Source organism: Leptidea sinapis, chromosome 8, assembly GCF_905404315.1.
Source record: "Leptidea sinapis chromosome 8, ilLepSina1.1, whole genome shotgun sequence".
NCBI classification, from domain to species: Eukaryota; Metazoa; Arthropoda; class Insecta; order Lepidoptera; family Pieridae; genus Leptidea; species Leptidea sinapis.
In genome coordinates, this window is record NC_066272.1 from 5500064 (window position 1) to 5521424 (window position 21361).

General features: G+C 34.7%; 1 protein-coding gene across 4 annotated transcripts in view; it reads right to left on the reverse strand.

Annotated features, from left to right (window-relative positions):
• Nucleotides 1-2324: 2324 nt before the first annotated feature.
• The window catches only part of LOC126965800 (protein held out wings), a 111433-nt gene continuing 92396 nt past the window's right edge, over nucleotides 2325-21361 (reverse strand). The window contains exons 3-8 of one of the 4 annotated variants that reach the window (XM_050809571.1): nucleotides 14650-14766; nucleotides 13701-13841; nucleotides 12329-12449; nucleotides 9776-10078; nucleotides 6848-6997; nucleotides 2325-4660 (exon numbers count right to left, since the gene is read on the reverse strand). In XM_050809571.1, the coding sequence (XP_050665528.1) occupies nucleotides 6891-6997; nucleotides 9776-10078; nucleotides 12329-12449; nucleotides 13701-13841; nucleotides 14650-14766 (789 nt within the window). In that variant the 3' untranslated portion in view covers nucleotides 2325-4660; nucleotides 6848-6890. Of the gene's footprint in view, nucleotides 4661-5696; nucleotides 8527-9775; nucleotides 10079-12328; nucleotides 12450-13700; nucleotides 13842-14649; nucleotides 14767-21361 lie in introns of those variants that run through there. The other 3 variants (XM_050809573.1, XM_050809572.1, XM_050809574.1) reach the window with 3 other exon arrangements.

Here is a 21361-nt window from a genome sequence, read left to right on the forward strand (position 1 = left end):
AAAACATTATTTAACTGTCACCGTGACTGTCGTTCCAGTATCGAGTCACCGTGATTTTGTCACTTCGGTTCTATTTAATTGTCTTAATAGTTCCGTAAAGTTCCTATGTAGCTACAAAACAAACTAATTTCACTTATTTACACTTAAAAATAAAATTAAAAGGAGAACCTACTTTTATAAAATAAAGTTGTTCTTATAATATTATTTTTTTAAATAACAAATCCAAACATCCGCTTTTTTAAGGAAAAGGACAAACGAGCGTACGGGTCTCCTGATGTAAAGTGATCACCGCCGCCCGCAGTCTCTTACAACACTAGAGGAATTACAGGAGCGTTGCCAATATTGTTACGTGTTGCGTGTCTCAGCACTGACCTCTACAATTTTATTATTATTGTTTGATATTCGCCATTTTGGCGCTATTGGCCATGTAGCGAGAGTCTGCGGTACTAAAACTAGTGATGACAACCTTGGCAAACATCGACAGGTGGTGGGAATATATTTACAATAAAAAATGTGTACTTTTTTACGTTGATTCTTAAAGTAGAAATCACACAGAAAATTAATTCAAAATACAAAAATACTTCAGAGTATTGTACGTTCCCTCGCAGCCATTTGTATCATATGTCAAAATTAGTTCTCTGGACGGTCGCGAGTGGCGCTTTAAATAGGCACAAAAAATTATTGTCAAACATAGCCTGGACAAGGACAGCCTGTCCAGTGGTATTTATACAGGTTAGTGACTTTGGAACGTTGTTGAACTTTGCGATAGTTCACTGTGACATTCCAGAAACGCAGATCACGGTAATTTTTTCACCGTGACATTATTTATCACTAACCACTACCTCAGAATCTCCAAAGTACTAAATGCCTAAAAAGTGTCAATATTCTAAGCTCGATAGCCAGCGCAGCACAATGGCAAACTCATTCCATCATTTATGTTCCGATGATCACGTCAAACATGTAATAGTTATTTATGCAACTGTTGTGTAATAAGGGTGTGATACTATTATCACTAATCCACATTCGTGTTGTAATACCTAATTATACCTAATGTTCTTTTGCAGCGTTTAAAATTAATCGCTCATTTTTTGTAATCAAAACAATAAAAATATCGAAGAAAAATGGCGGGAATTCGAATAACCTACTTTTTTTTTACAGCGCGCGACGTTCTGGTAGTGTAGAACGCGCGTAAACGAAACTGTTCTTTTTTTGAAATTCATACAGATACCACGCATCGAGCAATAACTCTCTGCGCATGAAGGGATCGAAAAAAAAACATAGGAGTGTTGTTATGAAATTCAGTACCTACAACATTACAACACTCGTTTGGATGATGTAATCGTTATTAGAACATTGGGTGTTTTAATGTTGGCAATAAGCTAACTGTTTCAGAATCTTTAATAGAGGATTTAAAGCATGGGTGTAGACTGTAGATAAATGTCTTAAAAGAGTTTGTACTTAGTTACAAACCACAGAGTAGGGAGGTATAGATTAACGGGCTCTTGCAATAATTATATATTTAATATAGGTCCTATACCTCTATTGGATTAGATATTTGCTCACTAAACCTTCCTACAATCGGTAATCATAGTTTATTCAGAATCTAGATCATATGCCATTCGTCAATAAAAAGTAAAAACCTAATCATGAAGAATACATAATTATAATGTAAATACTTACTTAAATAATTTATAATGTCAATATTTATACCCAAAACCTGAAAATACATCTGAGTATACAAACAAGCAGGTTATACAGAAGACGGAGGAGTATAAGCAGCCACTATGCTTGGCGTTCGTGGACTATGAGAAAGCCTTTGATTTGATCGAGACCTGGGCGGTGCTTCAGTTTGTCCAGAGATGCCCCATTAATTACCGATATATCGAAGCATTGAAGTGTTTGTATGGAAACGCCACCATGTCAGTCCGTCACCAGGATCAGATCTCGAAGCCTATTTGACTGCAGCGGGGAGTCAGACAAGGCGATGTCATCGGACGGATCATTCGGACAATCTCTCAATCAACTCGTCGAATCCAACTCGGCAATGGAGAGGGCTATGCTCGGAGTTTCCCTGCGATATCGAATCAGAAATAACCAAAGTTACCGACATAGCCCGAATGGTTGCGAAACTGTAGTGGCACTGAGCAGGGCACATAGCTCGACGGACAGATGGCCGTAGGGGCAGTAAATTCCTCGAATGGTGACCATGTACAACGTAACGGTGTATCCAAGATTCATGCAAATAAATTTAATTCCATTTCAAATATATATATGGCGTCATATAACTACTTACGTATACGAGTGATAATTTAATAAAAGTCACGTTATTTTTTCAAATAATATATTTACTAATGCCAAATCAATCTTAAACACACATTAAAACAGACATAAGTAATATGCACAATCTCACTTAACTAAATTTTTAAAGTAGATATACTATAATATTTTGCTTTTGGAAAACAATTATAAGAATTCATTCTCCTCAATAATACTTTTGAAAAATACAATATATGTTTATTTATAAATATGTACAAAGTTCATAAGGCACATAGTTTTGTATTGCCATAAATAAGTAGTTTAATAAGTACAAAATAAAACACGTCGGTTTCATTACGTCTCTAATGGCACAAGGTGTTTGAAATCGCTCGCGTTCGCAAGCTTTTTGAAACAATAACAGCATTTTTGTACGTTTAAATATCTTAATACTACTAATATTCGTTTAAAATTTGTATTATAGATGGCGTTTCATGAATACCTAGATAAATGCGCAGATTATATATTGTATTTGTACCAAATGTATTGCTAAGTCACGAAATTATTTCAGTTAAAGTGATAAAAGTTAAAAAATAGATTCTCTTTCAGATTTTTTATGTTGACGAGAATGAAAGTTTTGCATGTAGAACTAATCTTGTTTCCTATTTCGCAAACTATAGCCCAAGAAATTAAGTACTTACCAAAATCAATGGACGGAGATAAACAGTATTATAACAATGTTCCTGCAGTGATATTGTGACGAATCGAATCAGATCAGTATAACAAAGTATTCGAGTTTGTAAGACCGTTTATAATTTAAAATATTAACATACAATAACTATACTTTGACAATATATCGATTTAATCTCAACATCAGATCTTAAATTTTAAACATCAACCTCAACAATATCCGAGCTCTATAAAATATGTATTCGCATTTAACACATCTATTGCACTACAAAATAAATGTTTTTATGTTATTATTATTGCTTCAATAAAAGACTATTTACATTAATATTTAACTATATAAGCCCAAGTTGCTAGGTCGAGACGTGGCCCAGACAAACCTAACAGAACATAGAATCCATTGAGGAATATTCCATCAGAAAAACATAAGAGATTCTCGAAAGAGATTATGCAACAAAGGCTGTAATATATCAACTATAACTATAATAATCCTATGAAAATAAAGAGATTAATTACTAAATCAATTGATTTATGAAAAGCGATATAAACATTAACATTTAGTATAGTTAACAATAATTTAATCTCTTCTAACTCCTTAAATAGCATAACAAAATGTAAAGAACCACATATGTGATCATACAGTATTAAGGCACTCGGGATGCACATTTGATTCTACATATATATATAAATATTAAGCACTATGTTTAAAAATAAAAATTAATATACTATTTAAAGCATAATATTATATGCATTTATCATGATTTAATTGATCATGTAAGAATCGACCTCCCCTTATTTGCAGGAAGACCGCGGGGAGCTTGCGATTGTCTGAACAATGTATGTTAATATTCTTTGGTTTAATATATACGTAACATACTGCCAACTAGCGGTCGATTCTTACATGCATTTGTGTATAAGTAAACTATGTTGCTCATGGAGCTTGTATAAAAATCAAAATATTTAACTTAGTTATACAGCGTATCGGTAAATAGCCTCAAAACAGCGTTAACTATTTTCAAACCTTGTTATTACTAAGGAGGGAGCTGAAATGACAAACTGTTTATAAATACATATTCATTAAAAGAAATAATCAGAAGTGGGGGGCTAAATACCGACATTTTATTTAAAATTTCGAATACTCACATAGTTCGCTCTAGTTGTGATCCGCCATCTTGTTTTTATAATCTTCAATGGAAATTCCATTTTTAAATGTATACTATGTATGTCGAATCTCTTTAAGTGCAATATTGTTGCTTTTCAATATTCATTCCATAGTTTTTAACTTGACGACGCTAAATACATTGAAAGTGTTAAACAGAGTATTTTAAGGCTACTTACATACTATATATGTATTTTTATATTAATTATAATGAATCAATGAATCCTGAAAATTACATGTAGGTAATAAAATAATATTTAGCGTCGTCGAAAGAGGGGTAACCTAACAACACTCGTGCTGTACGTAAAAGCGACAACAAATGACATTACAGAACAGTAAATATAGTCGATGGCGCGTGCCATATAAATATATTGTTAATTGTTATAAACATAACAGGCATATAAATGTTAATAGTTAGACTATTATATAATATATTATGTTAACGTGAAAGGCCCAACAGCTATAGCTACATGGTGTTCGAAGTTCCGGTGATAATGTTGTACGCGAATCCGTTGCGTTCGACCGCTTCTTCTGTTAGTGCTCGGCGCCTTTAGCACTCACCTAGCCGGGTTAACGAGAAGAAAGAAAAACAGAATGTTAGTATCGATCGAAATGTCATGGTCCGATTACACGTAGCCTCAATCGCGAGCTCTCACCATTTACCGCTTATGTGCGCGAACCGGCTTCAATCAAGCACAATTATAAGATTAATTTAAAATTGCTATTTACGAAATTTGTTGCACACACTCGCCTGTAAACCAGTTTAGGACACATTCGGCATGTCCATACGAAATTAGTGTGGACATGCTTTCAATGTGACCGTTACGCTCGTGTGTAACAGACCTAAATAGCATTTCCTTATTCGGACCGGCGCATTAGAAACGGTAAACCGTGATCTCGGATCGATGTAAGTGTTCGGAAACTGAGAAACAATAATAGTTGTAAATATAAACGACGGGAGGCTATCAGGCATTCGTGCCGCGACATTCTTCCTAACAATTTAAAGTTAATAATAATTAAACATCAGGTAATATTAGTCGACGCGGTTAATGGTTGATGTTAAATAATAATTTAGTATGATAATGATCTACAGAGAGGATTAAATGCCCAATAGTTCCCATACGAGCAACATATGAGACAGTACTGCGCTTGTAAGGGCCAATGTGTCAGACATTGCTCGACAAGCAAAGGTAATAATTTTATCACTAATATATAACCATAGCACCCCAATGCAATTATGTAAGTAACTAAACACAACCGAATAAAATATATTATATATGAGAGCATTCATTTCGTTGTTAATAACTTTGTGATGACTTACATCTTTTACATATTTGCATGTTAGTGACTCATAATATAAATAAATAGTTATAAATATCTATAAGTGACGGTAGCAATTAATGACGGTGCATTTCGTAATTATTAAGAACAACACGGGTAACTTGGCCTTGTGGAGTTGCATGTTAGTTGTGTAAGACGATCCTAATGACTACACGTCATCAACTCATCGACTTTTCTTTTCAAAAGTAATAAAAAAACATAGAAACAGTTCAAGATTCTATCGCGACTCTGTTCCAGCTAAAAGAAAACTCATTGATAAATATTTCAGACAATTTATTGCTCGTATATTCAACGGAAAATGTATTTCATATTTACAAACAACAATTGATTTTTTCTATACAAATAAAACCATTTTATTACAAATCTCAAACAGTATACGTCGTGATACGACATTATATATATGGCTTCATAAATCCACAAGGACACAAGTGCATCTTAAAAAATAATTTCAAATACGAATGAATATATGTACCTATAAAATAATATTATCTAAGGCAAAAATAGAAACGGATATAAAATTTATATAAACTTATGTTGACTAAGAAAATCTTGTGATGGTTTTTAAAAGACGCATCAAAGGATGTGCATTTCCTTTAATACTGGATACAATGGCACGAATTGTAAAATGCGCCGTCCTTTGACTAATACTGGGAGATGTAGGAAAGAAGGATTTCACAACCTGAGCCTAGCACCTTGAAATTATTTGGCAGAGTTATCTCAATTAACATAAAACGGACAGAAAGATAAACCATCCTTCTTTCCTTTGCTTAAATTTCTAACACCACGCGAATATATATGAGTTCGTGTGATATCAAGCTGACATAGTGCAGCATTTGCGAGCGGGTAACACCGAAGTCCTTTACTAGTGTTACAGTCAAGTTCAATCCGAACTTGATCCTTACCATATCACAACGTGTAACAGATAAAAATCTAAATTGAAAATAAAAATCACAGTTTAAGATTATGCAGATTCACTTCAGATCCAGTATTGAAGTAGTTGCGGGCATAATAACTATACTTACACGATCTAATTAAAACTAAAACTAAAGATAATATCTAATAAGTACATAATACTAAATAGAAAACACAGAGAGACCATAAAGCAGAGGCGGTCACGCATTCTTACTAACGAATATGTTTGCTAACACAAATCTAATAAACAGAAGCGGTGAAACATTTAACTGGCCTAGCAATCCTAGTAGAATTGAAATAAAATAAAAAAATAAATCAGAATACATCAATTATAAGCCTCGGCACGAATCTCGAGAGGTGAGTGTAGTTCCACCGTCAATAGTGACTACTTCGCAGTTAAACATACCGCTCAAGTCCGTGCCGGGACCTATAAATGTTTTGTGCAAAAAGCAAGCTTATTCATAGTAAGGCATACGATCGTTCGCGCTTCCTCACCTTGTAAACAAAATGGCGGCGTGAGAGCAAATCGGCGGGAATTTTAGGGCGCCGGTAAGGCTGTGCGCTGGTAAGGGTGCTCCCTCACTTGCGCTAGCCGACTCGCCCTCCGCACGACACCTAGCGGCACACCATATATATCATCTGTGTCTGAACAGAGCAGGATCATCAACCAATGTGTCTCACAAGCCAGCTATTGGCCAGCATACTATAAACATTGTCCAGCTTGGAATGAATTTGTTCATTTATAACATTCAATAACAGTTGATCAACCTAGACAGGTTTACGTTTAAATGCGATTATTATTCGTCGGTATAGATAATAGCATCAAGACGCGGTCGCGAAACGATAACCTTAAAAGCGTTTGGCAACGACGTAAAATCTCTTTTAGAAGCATGAAAAGTAAATATATACTTAGCTAACCTATATACTTCTTATCTACGCGACAACCTATTACTATAAATCTTAAAATATAACTTTACTGCTTTGGAAAATATTAATGTCAACATAATCCGATACTTTGAAGTTGCAGTTTTTATAATTTGAATATTTATTTTTGATTTTAATAATCTTAACATTCAGTATATATTTATCAATTTATAAAGCTCACTCATTCTAAATTATCTAATAAATCTTTATAAGATACAAACTTATTCTATGGTATGTTTATAAATAAAAGTAATATTGGCTGATAAATAATGCGTCAATTGACTTTGAAAATATAACAAAACAAACTTTATATTTGTTCAATTATTGACGGTTCGTTCGATCGAGTATGAAAAAAAAATAAGATGCTAAATATTCAACGACGAATTGTACATTACTAAACTATAATTACTGTCAGTAAGGTTAACTGTTAAATATATTATAACTGCGTATTTTTTTAATTTAATAATTTCTTAATAATTGGTCCCTTTTGCTTGTAATAATTCAAATTGTATTCTGTAAATAAAATTATAAGTCACAGCTGAATCTAAAAATGGAGCATGCAAGACTCTAAATGAACTAAAAACGAGAAAAACCTAGATGCATTAATTACAAAACCTTTAAGTTGTGCATAAAAATCAATTGAAAATTTAAAACAAAAAATTAGCACAATTTTTACCTTAGTGTACTTAATGTAACACTTACGGTATTTGCTACGAGCAACACCTAAATAAATTGTTAATACTATATTAGTGTTGTTACAAGCAAGGGAATTCACAAAAATGTTGATAGATTCATGCACAAATAGAATTATGGAAATCTATACAATAAAAATGTACCTAAATTGCTGTATATCTAGCGGTAACTTAAATTTTTCTATTGGCAGTTCATATAAACTTAAATACTCAACAACGGCCACTGCCCGACAGGACATAAAACAATAAATAAATTATATAAATAAAATCTGCATCAGAATATATTAAAATCTGTAAAATAAATAATTTGTTCGAATATAAAAGGTAATAAACACGTCTGTACATAACAGAAAACATGAGAAAGGTACAATATCAAAATTAAAACTACGTTGCTCTTAAGTGGTACATATTTGACTCTAGATACGTATTCTTAGATCTGTCAGGGATGGTAATAATGTTGAGGTGGTTGAAACGGTGATGGTGGAAGGCTGGCGTATCTTATTTGGGCCGGTTGCGTATCAGGCCAATGTCAAAAACCAGCAAGAAGATACCTCGACGCTGTAACCCCATGAAAAACATTTAAAACACAATTCAACAGTTTTAATCCACTGTTAGCCGGTTAGTGTAGCCCTTGTATTCTCTGTAGTTAGTACCGTTAGAATCTTCACGTATTTATTCGCTATTATTATCATATTTAAATATGCTGGGGTTAGACAAGCGGTACTGGTAAAGAAAACTATAAAATTGCGACAAAATGAACACATTGCAATCTATTCTATGCTGCAAAAAACATGCATTTAATGAGTGGTTCATCCTACCTAACTCGATAGTGTTGCAAATGTACGTTTACCTGACACCCCTAGCATTAATATTAGTGAACATTTGATAACACCCATCTTACTATAGTGCTGCCATTTAGTACATAAAATGGCTGCAGGCGTGTACATTATTGTGTTATACTTATTGTATTTCTGAATGAGCTAAATAATTGAAAATCTGCTGTTTCTATAACTACCCTCTATTGCAAATATGTTGTCCCATTTGACTATTATTTATTAACGATATCATCAATAGTAAATAAGTAGTTTTTATTGTCTGACAATTGAATATTTGTCATTTTTTTTAATAGTTAATTACTTAGTCAACATCAATCTGCTTGTTTTTGCAATTTATGTTAAACGGGCACAGTTACGATCTAAGAAGTGTCAGATTCATCGACTTTATAACACAGTAGACTCCTTATACTTTAATATTCTCGATGCAAACAATTCCGTCAACCTACTGCGGTATGCGGGTGTGAGGTACTGAATGCTCATTGGCCAGAAAATTATCACAACATATCGTAAACAATTGCTATTGGCTATTGCGGATTTATATAAGATCTGCATTAGATAAATGATATCTGAAAGCGTTCTATTAGGCGTCTATGAGTTATAAGGTCGATGGTCTAATGGGACATTGCAAAATAGAATAGTGTTTAGCTTTATTAACCGACTTCAAAAAAGGAGGAGGTGTCATCAAAGATAAGTTTGTAACTACATAGGTGAGATGTGCTTGAGTCGTGAGGAGACGAGAGGCGAGAGCGGGGTCGCGGCGGGAGGACACCGATTCCAATAATAACAATAATCGTTACTAGAATTAGATTAATTTATCAGATTGTATAAAAATACGTAAATATTTTTATACTTTGTAGTGCATATTATATCTAGTGTTTTTGAAGTCGGTTGTTTTTTTGTTATTTTTTTTTTTAATTTTAAGTAATAGGTGTTATCAAATATGGAAAGAGATCAACGGGCGAACAACCCACCAGTATGGTCGGCGGTGGCGTACTCCGCCGTGAGCAGCGGGTTCGTGAGCGCCGCATAGTTGGCATAATCAGCATACGGCGAGGCGTAGATCAACTGGTGCGCTGTCTCCCCCGGGGACAGCAGACCGGCGGCTGTTCCCGCGCCTGAACCGTTAAGCAGGCTTGCTTGACCTCCCGGAGTGGTCATACGTGGGGACAGTATCAGCGGAGCTCCCAGGGGCGCCTGGGTGCGAATAGCGACGCCTCCGCCCGGCGCTAGGAGACGCTGGGTCTCCGCAGCGACGCGGCGCCATTCCTCGTCAGCTGTGGATTCCTCGTCGTTGTATCAAATTGTACTCAAACTTACTCAAATAGACTTAAACATAGTGTGTTCGGATATCATCCCCATCATCTGGATGTGTTGCGGTCCTCCACTGTGCGCTTTTCAAGGAGCTTTCTTCCACGTACTAAAAAGCTGTGGAATGTGCTTCCTTGTGTGGTGTTTCCAGGACGATACGACATAAGTACCTTCAACGCTCCTGTGATTCTTATGGTATCGCGCGCCGTACGCTCGTTTGTCCTCAGTTTTCCATAAAAAAAATCAAAAAGAGGCCATGGGAATCCCACAGTATAAACTGGCCTTTTTTACATTTAACTCATTGTTAGTGGTTTTAAGGCTTGCATAAATTTAAAACATGAGTTCTGTATGTACGTAAGTCAATATAGTATAGATTTAATTTAAGAGCAACAATACAATTGGGCAAAGAGCGTTGGGGCGTCATCTCCAGAAGCACGGTCACAAATTCCGCATCGTCTATAAATATTGTTATAATTCTTGAAGATATTACTAAAAAAGTAAAGTGTTTAATTTAGGACGACAAAGTAGATATACCTGGTGTTCAGTAGATCTGTTCAGTAGAACTGTATATCTAATAAATCGTAGTCAATTGTGCCAGGAGATTGCTTACCGTAGGTATTTAGGAAAATTTATCAGTTCATTAGAAGTTTGGTTATAAAATAATGGAACCTAAGCTAAATTAACTTTAACACTATATTTATTTAAGTTCATAACGAGTTTGGCACTGCCTAATTGCCTATATGATATAAACGCCCCTGATGGTGTTTCTATTAGGTACTAGCTGATCCAGCAAACGTTGTATTGCCATATAAAGTAATAAGAAAAAATCAATTATTAAAATTTTTGGGGTATAAAAAATTGATGACGGCCTATTCTCAGACCTACCAAATATTAAGTCGTACATAAAATCAACCAACTATAGGTAGCTAAAATTAAGTTTTTTTATTACCTCCGGAGAAAGTTAGAATGATATAAAGATTTTAGTTAGTTATTCATTTTAAACTATTCTTTCAATTTGATTTCAGAACGACGGGGCACACCTTTAAGGAAAAACAAAATTGTTGTTTTTATTTATTTCCGAGCATTTTCATATTTATTCACCTTTTAAACCTTCTCTGGACTTCCACAAATAATTCAAGACCAAAATAAGCCAAATCGTTCCAGCCGTTCTCGAGTTTTAGCGAGACTAACGAACTTTTCAATTCATTTTTAGTATTCAATTAATTCATAGATTAAGAACACTTTATTAAATCTACTAATTCAAGTAGCGAAATAAACAATAATAATGAGTTGTATAGTAGAATAAAAACGATAAAAGATCAAGATTTTTTAATCCAACATACACGAACTCAAATATTAAAAATAGCGACGCAATGAAATCACCCATATTATTAGTTAACAACCGTAACATGCTACAAATCAATTAAGTTAGTCATCTTTGAAGTTACAGTGACTCATTAGCAAAAGGCTAAAATAATGTTTTCATAAAAAATTAAAAAAAAAACTTCTATTTACATAATCTTTTGTGTTAAATGTGTGATTTAGCTGCAAACGCATTAGCACTAATATGTTTGATTCAAAGGAAATGAGCAGAGATGCAGGCCTTGACACCAAAACAAATTCGCATTTCCATACTAATTTATTATTAAAACTTAGATTAAGACACGTGTCGTAACAGGTTTTCATTGACTTTGATGATGACTGTTTTAATACTAACATGTACATTATTTAATTAACTAACAGAAACATTGAAGGAAATTTCAAATAGTTTTTTTTTAATGAAAATAAGGGACGCGACGAACAGGACGTTCAGCTGATGGTAATTGATACACCCTACCTATAACAATGCAGTGCCGCTCAGGTTTCTTGAAAAACCCAAAAATTCTGAGCGCCACTACAGCTGTTGCGCTCACCTTGAGACATAAGATGATAAGTCTCATTTGCCCAGTAATTTCACTAGCTACGGCACTCTTCAGACTGAAATACAGTAATGCTCACAAATTACTGCTTCACGGCAGTTGTGATAACGATAATCTAGCCGGCATCCTGTGCAAAGGAGCCTCTCACTTAGAGTGAAAGTTATTCATCACACGGTTAGGCAACCCAGATGCAGTTTTAATCATTTTAAATGTACTCCCTTAATGATATTTTTTAATTTTATAACTGTTAGTAAGATCTTAATATAAATTAGTGACAAAACAAAAATGCGGCCATACTTAATACGCACTGACCGTTGACAGGCACAACACCCTTGGCGCTTGAGTCGCGGTATGTGCCGTTGATTATGGCCAGTTCCATGAGTTGACGCTTCTTTAGTTCATCTTCTCCATCTGCTTGCTGAAAAATATTAAAAAACCTTATAAATAAACCTATAACTTGTCTTATTCTTATTTTCTTGCGGAAAGACCAACATGGCTAACCTACGATTGAAACATATATGAAGCTACGATGCCCTGATACTTAAAAATGTAATGTCTCATATACGTAATAGCCAAACATCTAAAGGAATTTTCTTGTCGATTATGGACAGATCCATGTGCTGATGCTATTTAATTCATCTTCTCTTATTCTTATTTTCTTGCGGAAAGACCACATGGCTAATCTACGATTAAAACATGTAATGACCATGCGAATGAACAATCCTTGTCCTGAGACTTATAAATGAAATGTCTCATGTGCATAATAGCCTATGTCTTATTAGGCTATCATTTTTACATTACATTAATAAAACACCGACGCCATTCTAACCAGAAGATATTATAATTGCATTGCTAGTAGATGCCATAAATAGGTATAGTACTACAGATTATACTCATAGTAGTTCTACTGCTTTAGGTTCTGAAAAGTGTTATATTGAAACATTTGAAGGAATTTGTGTCTTCTATCGAGTCCTCTCTCGAGAAGGTCACGAAATGGGGTAAGTTGAACCTCGTCCAATTTAACCCCCAGAAGAGTCAAGTTTGCGCGTTTACCACTAAAAAAACCCCATTTGCCGTATCACCGATCTTCGAGAACACTTACCTTAAAGCCTCGCCTAGTATCGGAATACTGGGTCTCGAAATCTCGAACGATTGCTAGTTCCGTGGCCATCTGGAGGGCAAAGCCATGAAGCCAGCGGATGATTTCATGGCCACTCTCGACCAAATTATAGAATTCTATTCTAATTCATCAATCGCGCCCTGACTAAAGCTCGTATTGATGCACTGTTTGTTATAAAGACAGTGTCAAACTTGATCATGGATAACGTACACCTTGGGAGTTGGACTGAAGATGGAACGTTCCATGATGTCCAACTGCTACTACAGAAAGTAAAAACACAATGAAAAGTAAAAACCTGCCAACAATGGATATCTGCAATATCTAGATCTAGATATACTTCGCCGGCCTATGAAGTGGAAGAATATTATATGCTCTAAGTTTCCAAGTCCCTAAAACGTATAAGTTCCGGTATTCCTGTATTATTGTGCAGCTGATTAAATGATTCCACAAAGTGCCTGTGTGAGAAGAGTACAGGAAGAACACTTTCCCTAAGAGAGATATTATAAGGTAAGAAAAAAATATTTCAAGTTTCACACTTCATATACTTACAGGTATAAGCAGACGCTTCACTTCATCTACAGCTCTGGCAAGCTTTATCTTAGCCCTGTTCTCCGTATCTTCGACGGTCAGTAACACATGTAAATCATCTGCCAAATGCTCCCAGTTGGGCTTGCCTCTATTTGCATCCTCCTGAAATATTCCAAAGGAAATGAATTAGTGAAAATATACTGCGCAATATGCACCATACTCGAAGCGGTTATTTTTGGCCCTTTAATTCTTGGTTCAGTTGCCAAAAGTTCTAACTTCGGTTTATAGTCAAACATCGTTCCAGAAAATTTCGCCGAACACAACGCATACTCTGTTTATACACAGATATGCGAAAGTAAACATTAAAGGAGTTTACAGTTTCGTGTGCAATAATACAGTTGAATCGTGAATGTGCGTATTTAAACAAAAAACAACAGCAATTCCGCGGAAGATCTTGGTGAGATAAACCTTTTACAAGACACATCTGTGCCTGCCCTGCCCTGTGTTTCCCGGGGCATACAAGGAATAGGGAAGTCCCAGGGTGTCGTAAGAGGCGACTCAGGGCATTTACTACCCGGACGCTCCTTTGCACTGTCTGCCCGCTAGATTAACGAGAAATTACTGGGCAAATGAGACTTAACATCTTATGTCTCAAGGACAACGAGAAGAATGACGAGCGCAATTGGTGTGCCGCTCAGAATTTTTGGGTTTTAAAAAAATCCTGAGCAGCACAGCATTGTAATGGGCAGGGTGTATCAATTACCATCAGCTAAACGTCCTGCTCATCTCATCCCTTATTGTCATAAAAAAAAGCACAATTTCAAATTACAAAAACTTACCTTCCCTTTATGTTAATATTATCTTCATCCTCCTTATGTATCGCATGTAATGTATTTTCAAAAGTTTAATATAATGCAATTAAATTACCCAAAAACTACAATAACCAAAACATTTTTGTATATCAACTAACCTTCTTTTTGTCCCTCATCGATCCCTTTCCACGAACCATAATTTTGCATCCTGTCTCCTGTTCCAACTGCTTTGCAGTCATACCCCTGGGTCCTAAGATTCTTCCAACGAAGTTGAACTGGAAAGTAAAAATTACATTATAGAAAATATGCATCACTTAATAACCTAACACTAGTATTTCATTGCTTGGGGCTATCAATTTAGATCGTTCGCTCATTAAATCGTTTAAGACCAGGAAACTCTTCCCACGTGCGCAGTCATAGGTCATAAGCTACATTTAATACTGTTAGCTGCTAGAGTAATTGGCAATTTTCATTATATATAAACCGTGTTTCCTGGACACGAGATTGTGGAGATCGGAGTGTATTTACATCCTCAGTTCTAATGCATTTGTAGGGCGAGGTATATGAACCGCGAACGCGTATCATTCTACCGTCTATAACTATGGAATGGACTAGATGGCATCGCGCCAAAGAATACAGCGAATACTTCGTTTTTTCTGACACGTGTCCAAAGACGAAAGATTAGGCTGAAATTTTCGAGATATCTGGCGTTTAATTGAGTATAAAGCTGAAATAAGAGATAGTGGCACACGTCGCAAATGTTTACGAATTGCATTTGAAATAAACCCACATTATTAAGTTTCGGTTTGTTGGGAATTTTAAGTGGCACTTAACGATATTGTCTCTAAGAAATATCTTTTAAATCAGAATTCAAATAACAAAGACTAAAATTGTTAACATATTTAGATTTTTTTTTTAACAATATTATATTGATGAGAAAAATTAAATGAAAATTATGCAAGGAAACAGCAGCGAAGCAACGAAAATCATAGACAATACATATAATCTATCATAAGTTATTGGTGGTTTAGATGCCATAGTTACTAATTATAAGTTATAAATATTTCTAACAAATAGGTAGCGACATTGCTGAAAAATATGAATAAAGAGTTGGTGAATTATTTATAAAAATAAACAGGTGTAGAAAGAAAAACGGGAACACAATTTTTAAAATATTATTGTAACCAAAAGTAGTAATAACCTTGTATCAGTGGGAGGCTATTTTGCACAGGATGCGGGCTAGGTTACGGGTACCCCAACGGTGCCTATTTCTGCCGTGAAGCTATTATGTGTAAACATTACTGTGTTTCGGTCTGAAGGGCGCCGTGGCTAGTGAAATTACTGGGCAAATGAGACTTAACATCCCATGTCTCAAGGTGACGAGCGCAATTCTAGTGCCGCTCAGAAGTTTTGGGTTTTTAAGAATCCTGAGCGGCACTACATTGTAATGGGCATGGCGTATCAATTATCATCAGCTGAACGTTCTTCTCGTCTCGGCCCTTATTTTCATTAAAAAACAGCCTACAATCTTGTGGAAAACATCAATAATAACAAATATAATATAATAACAAGTACTCGTTTGACTTTTTCCTAGAGTAAAACAGAAGCAGCTGGTAGTATTATTACTATGACGAGCCGTGTTGAAATAGCGTTGGCTTTGCGCCCATGTCGGTTAATATAACAGTTGTTAATATTTTCATGACAATAGTAATTGCTGTTTTCCGAAAACCCAACAAAAATTGCTATGTATTTCTTTTGCAAAGGGAATTGCTTTTGACACACCTCTTATGTAGTTAATGGCAATTAAATTTAAATGAAGTATTTTTATTGTAACGTTTTAGTTTCATAAGATTGCATTAACACTATTTACAACTTTATTTCCAAGAAATACTATATATATAGCCATGTTTTTTTAGTTATAAGTCATTCAGGTGCTCATTTCTGCACTGAAGCAGTAATGTGTAAAAGTTACTGTGTTTCAGTCAGAAGAGCGTCGTAGCTAGTGACATTACTGAGCAAAAGAGGCTTAACATCTTACGTCTCAAGGTGACGAACGCAATTGTAGTGCGGCTCAGAATTTTTTAGGTTTTTCAAGAATCCTTAACGGCGCTGCATTGTAATGGACAGGGCGTATCAATTACCATCAGCTGAATGTCCTGCTCGTCTAGTCTATCGTATGAAAATTTTTCATAAAAAGAAAAATTCAGAATTGGGTAAGTATTTGGCGTAACTAAGTCCAAAAAACTCTGTGTTCCACGCAAACCCTGTATTATGAATTCTGCTAAAGCATTCCATATTAAATGTACGTTACATTATTTCTTTAAAGTAGATAGGTCAAAAGGCCCTTAAGTATTGCCGCATCTAATCAATAATCACCGATTACATTCCATGCAGCGGCGTTGTTTCAATGCTGTGGTTTATTCTAAGAATATGCTATCAAGCAAATTGAATAGCATTTATAAGACAAGGTTCATTTAATAAGGTGCATTGCAGTAAATGTTAGAAACGTTCGGAATGACGATTAAAATAGATTAATTTAATGTCTTTGATGTTACTGACAAATAAAAAAAAGTGTGTGTGTACTTATGTATGCACGCAAGAAGTTATACCTACTTTTTTGGCCTAAGAAAGCAAAAATCCTTAAAATTATTTATTCCTCGTGCTATTGTAAAAATCTTGCAACGATGGCTTTGACAATTATTAAATTTGCCTTTCCTTATAATGAACTAAGAAACCAAAAAAAATAACGAATGACGCAAACTTCAGAGAATTTTAGGAATCAACTTCAACCTGTTACTTTTGTGTTACAGTGATGTGCGCGCATCTTAAAATTTCACTACTATCATCTTTTCATAACGCGCCTTAAGAAGTATAACTTCAAAAATCATGAAAATGAATGGTTTTTGCTATTAGTCCAGCTGACACATTTGTGAATTATAAAATCTGATTTTAGAAGCTTAATATCAATACAACAAACTTATCAATTTATCGTGCGTCTATATACACGATTACATAATAACTGATTAGTTAATTATCATTTTATACAGAAACTGAAAAAAAAAAAAAACAAATAATTAAGTTTCTTTTAAGTAATTATTGTTCTGGTAACTAACTATTCTTCAATAATTGAAAGAAGCATATTCTAGTCGTAAATTCAGCCGTTCTAATGAAAGTAATTTACACGGAAGGTAGTACCTTCCGTGTAAATTACTACCTTCTACTGTCAGTAATTAGCTGTCAATAATCTGAAGCTGTCCAATATACCCGATAAGTCATTCTTATCGCCTTACATTGGGACGCGTGAATTGCAATTCATTCAAACTTCTATCGCTGGTAAGCTATACGTCCTCCCATTGACAGACAGCGTGTACGGATAGGGTGAGTTACCGTCTATCCCCCTTATACATAATAGTCTGCTAACTTAAAGCATTGCTAATTATCACTCTGTCTTCTTCTATTGACCTAAGTCAGAATGAGAAAAAACACTCCTAAGCGGTTGTTTAAAGTTAGCGGACCATTATGAATAAGGGGTTTAAGTTTATCGGGACAGAAAAGTCAACGGTAGTTACGATTTTTATCTCAAGTAGGCCACAATCAGAGATAGACTGAATATTGAAAACATCCGTTAAAGATACAGAATGTAGTAGTTATGGCCTAACTTTACCTGTATTAAAAATAATAATGAACATAAATATAAAAAAAACGCAGTGGAGAAGCCGTCTCTTAACGAGTGTAGTCTCTCTTTATGACTGACTCTGAATACGCGATGAAGAGACGCGGATCTTGTCTATGGCTGAAAGTTTGATTGTGAAAAGAATTTGCTACATAGATTACGGCTCGTCATTAGAACGAGTGAAGACTGATTGGGGCAGAAAATATACAGAGTAAAAGAATGTGAAAGAATAAGTCAGGGTGGACTTAGGTCACATTACTACGTCACATTTGAGGTTTAAGAAACTTCATTATATGTTAGAAGATTAAAAGCTTTAACAGACTGAATGAATTTAGATAGAGAAATTAAGACGTTTAGTGTTTTAGGTATTTTTTTATTATGAGTAAGGGATTTATATGCACTTAAATCCTAGGATCTATTGTGCCCCCTGCTTGCACTAGCGCGTCTACCCTCGACTTCCTATTTATAAAAAACATCTATGTGTAAAAATTGAGGCTACTGACTAGGAAACGTGTGCCGGGATTTAAATTGTATTCTCAAGATCTATTTTAGGTAAGTATTTCAACTAGTTAACTGAAGTGAAACAACCTTTAGAAATAATCCCGGATATTCTAATGAATAGTTAGTTGATTGTTCGTGCCCCAATGTTGGTAATAAAGGGGTATTCATTGAATACCGCTACGAAAACGTATAATTTGATATGAATGATATGTTACGTATATTTACCCTTTTAATAAACCTGATGATCACGGCTATCCCTTCACATTAAAACGAGAAGCCCTTTTTTTAATATATTTATAATAAGCGTTGCCAAATTTTAGGGAGGTGTACGCGGTTTAATTGAAGATACCCATGTCGTATCGTCCTGGAAACACCGCACAAGGAAGTTCATTCCACAGCTTTGTAGTACGTGGAAGAATGTTCCTTGAAATCTGCACTGTGGACAAACGCCGCACATCCAGATGGTGATGATGATATCCATCATATCCAAATAATTTCAATTACAATATATCTAAAGTGATCCAACAAAAATCTAACGTCAAATACACAATGCCTTACACGAGTAAGTCAAAAAAGGAATGTTAATTTATTAATTTACATAAAAAACAAAAGTTATTGAGGACAGTAGCTGCATCAACCACACACATCGTAAATAAATAAATGTATTTTGCAAGCATTTTATAAGCGATTATCAAAAAATCGGAATACAATCTCAACCATTAAAAAATTACATGCAGGGCAAACTACGCGTATAAGTAATAAATAAAACGTTTAACTTTCTCACGAAATGCTTATTTTTTCAGATATTCTTGACTTGAAACAAATGCCTTGCACTTACTCACTGTTGTTGATGTTTAAATCATAAAGTTTATTATATTACGAGCAATGGTATTGTAAATTATCGAACGTTTCTTAAGAGAAAACATTTAATTCTTGATTTATTTCAATAAACTAATTTGGATGAAGTTATTAAGAAGCTTTCTCAACACTTTCAGAAGTACACTCACCGATCAGTTCAGGAGGTCTACTCGCTAAATCGACAGCGGAACGATACGACAATACTCCGAATATATCGCAACTCTCCTACTCTAACAAATGTTCGAATTCCTTATCGTTTATCGTTACCATAGACTAATATTTTGATTTTTTTACGATGTTAGTGTGAATGAAATATGTTCAAACCTAAACATTATCTGTGCTATGTCGCTGTTAAGTGTCAAAGGTCAAAACATAGTTTAGGTTCTAAGGACCATGCCAGACTCTGCACCACCAATTTGGTATCATTTACACATAATGTAAATGATAACAAAATATCTAATGAATATAATATGACCATTAAAAATTTAATAAATAATACAAAATCGACGTTTGATTATTTGTGAAATTCGAATATTCGTCTCTGACATTTTCAACTAAGAGTAGGGTTAGGACCGATAATATCGAATAATGTTTCGTTCGTTCAATCATCGTTTCGACATTGATTACGATGTAACTAAGAGTAGGATTCGACACGACTAATGCCACGATTTAGCGAATATCTATTTTAGGAGTAGGCTCCCAGGGACGTACCAATTTTCTATTACGAAAACCAAGAATAAGTAAGTTAGCATTAAAAGGATTCAAGCTTGTATTTATGGCTGACATAAGATCACCATGTAAAATATATATTTGTAATCTTTGTATACCCCTTTGTCATGTATCCCAGTTGAAATGCCTCGCATTTTGAACTAGAAGTAGTATCCCGGGGTTACTGGAGAAAATTAAATTTTTGGCACAAAATGTGTAATATGGATATGTTATTCTTTTTTTAGAGAGGAGGAGCCGACGTTCTCTAATACCGCAGAAATCACAGAAGCGTTAAAGGCATTTAAGAAAAGAGTACGCACTTTTTTAGAAGGTACGTACACATGTGGAATCGTCGAAGATTATGTATAAGAAATACGCATATATTATCATTTTTAGATATGCTAAGGACCAATATTTTTGTAAAACATTATCCCCCTTATTCATAATGGTCCGCTAACTTTAAACAGCCGCTTAGGAGTGTTTTTTTCTCATTCTGACTGAGGTCAATAGAAGAAGACAGAGTGAGAATTAGCGATGCTTTAAGTTAGCAGACTATTATGAATAGGGGGTTTGTATTAACGCATCATTTACATCACTAACTCCAGCGAATGCGGTTTTAGTAGAGAGGGGGCACCATTTTTTCCGACTAAATTGACAAAAATCACTATTTTCCTCAGAAATGTGGCTATCATGTTCAAGAGATTATTTTTAGCGTTTAAATGTTCAAACAAACAAAGAAAAACTCTTCAGTTATATGGGATTATAATGATCACACCTACAGATTAGATAACTATATAGAATCTAATATATTCGTTTAGATGTGTTTAGATATGTTTGAAGCGTTTAAGCAAAAATCAATCATTTAATGAACTTATAATTATACAAATGATTTCTCACAACGAGACAACACGTCCTGAGGATGCCTCGTGTAGAGGCGAAACACGTGTCGAATTGTTTAAATACAAATATTGGCGGAATTAACACAAAAAAAACTCAAATCATTTGTATAATTATGGATTTCCGCAAATTAACGCCTACTTCAATAAATTTTCTGAAGTTATAATGTCAAGATGTAATATTTTTCGTTTCAGGAAGGGTCAATTTGATACAACATATTAATCTGTTATACC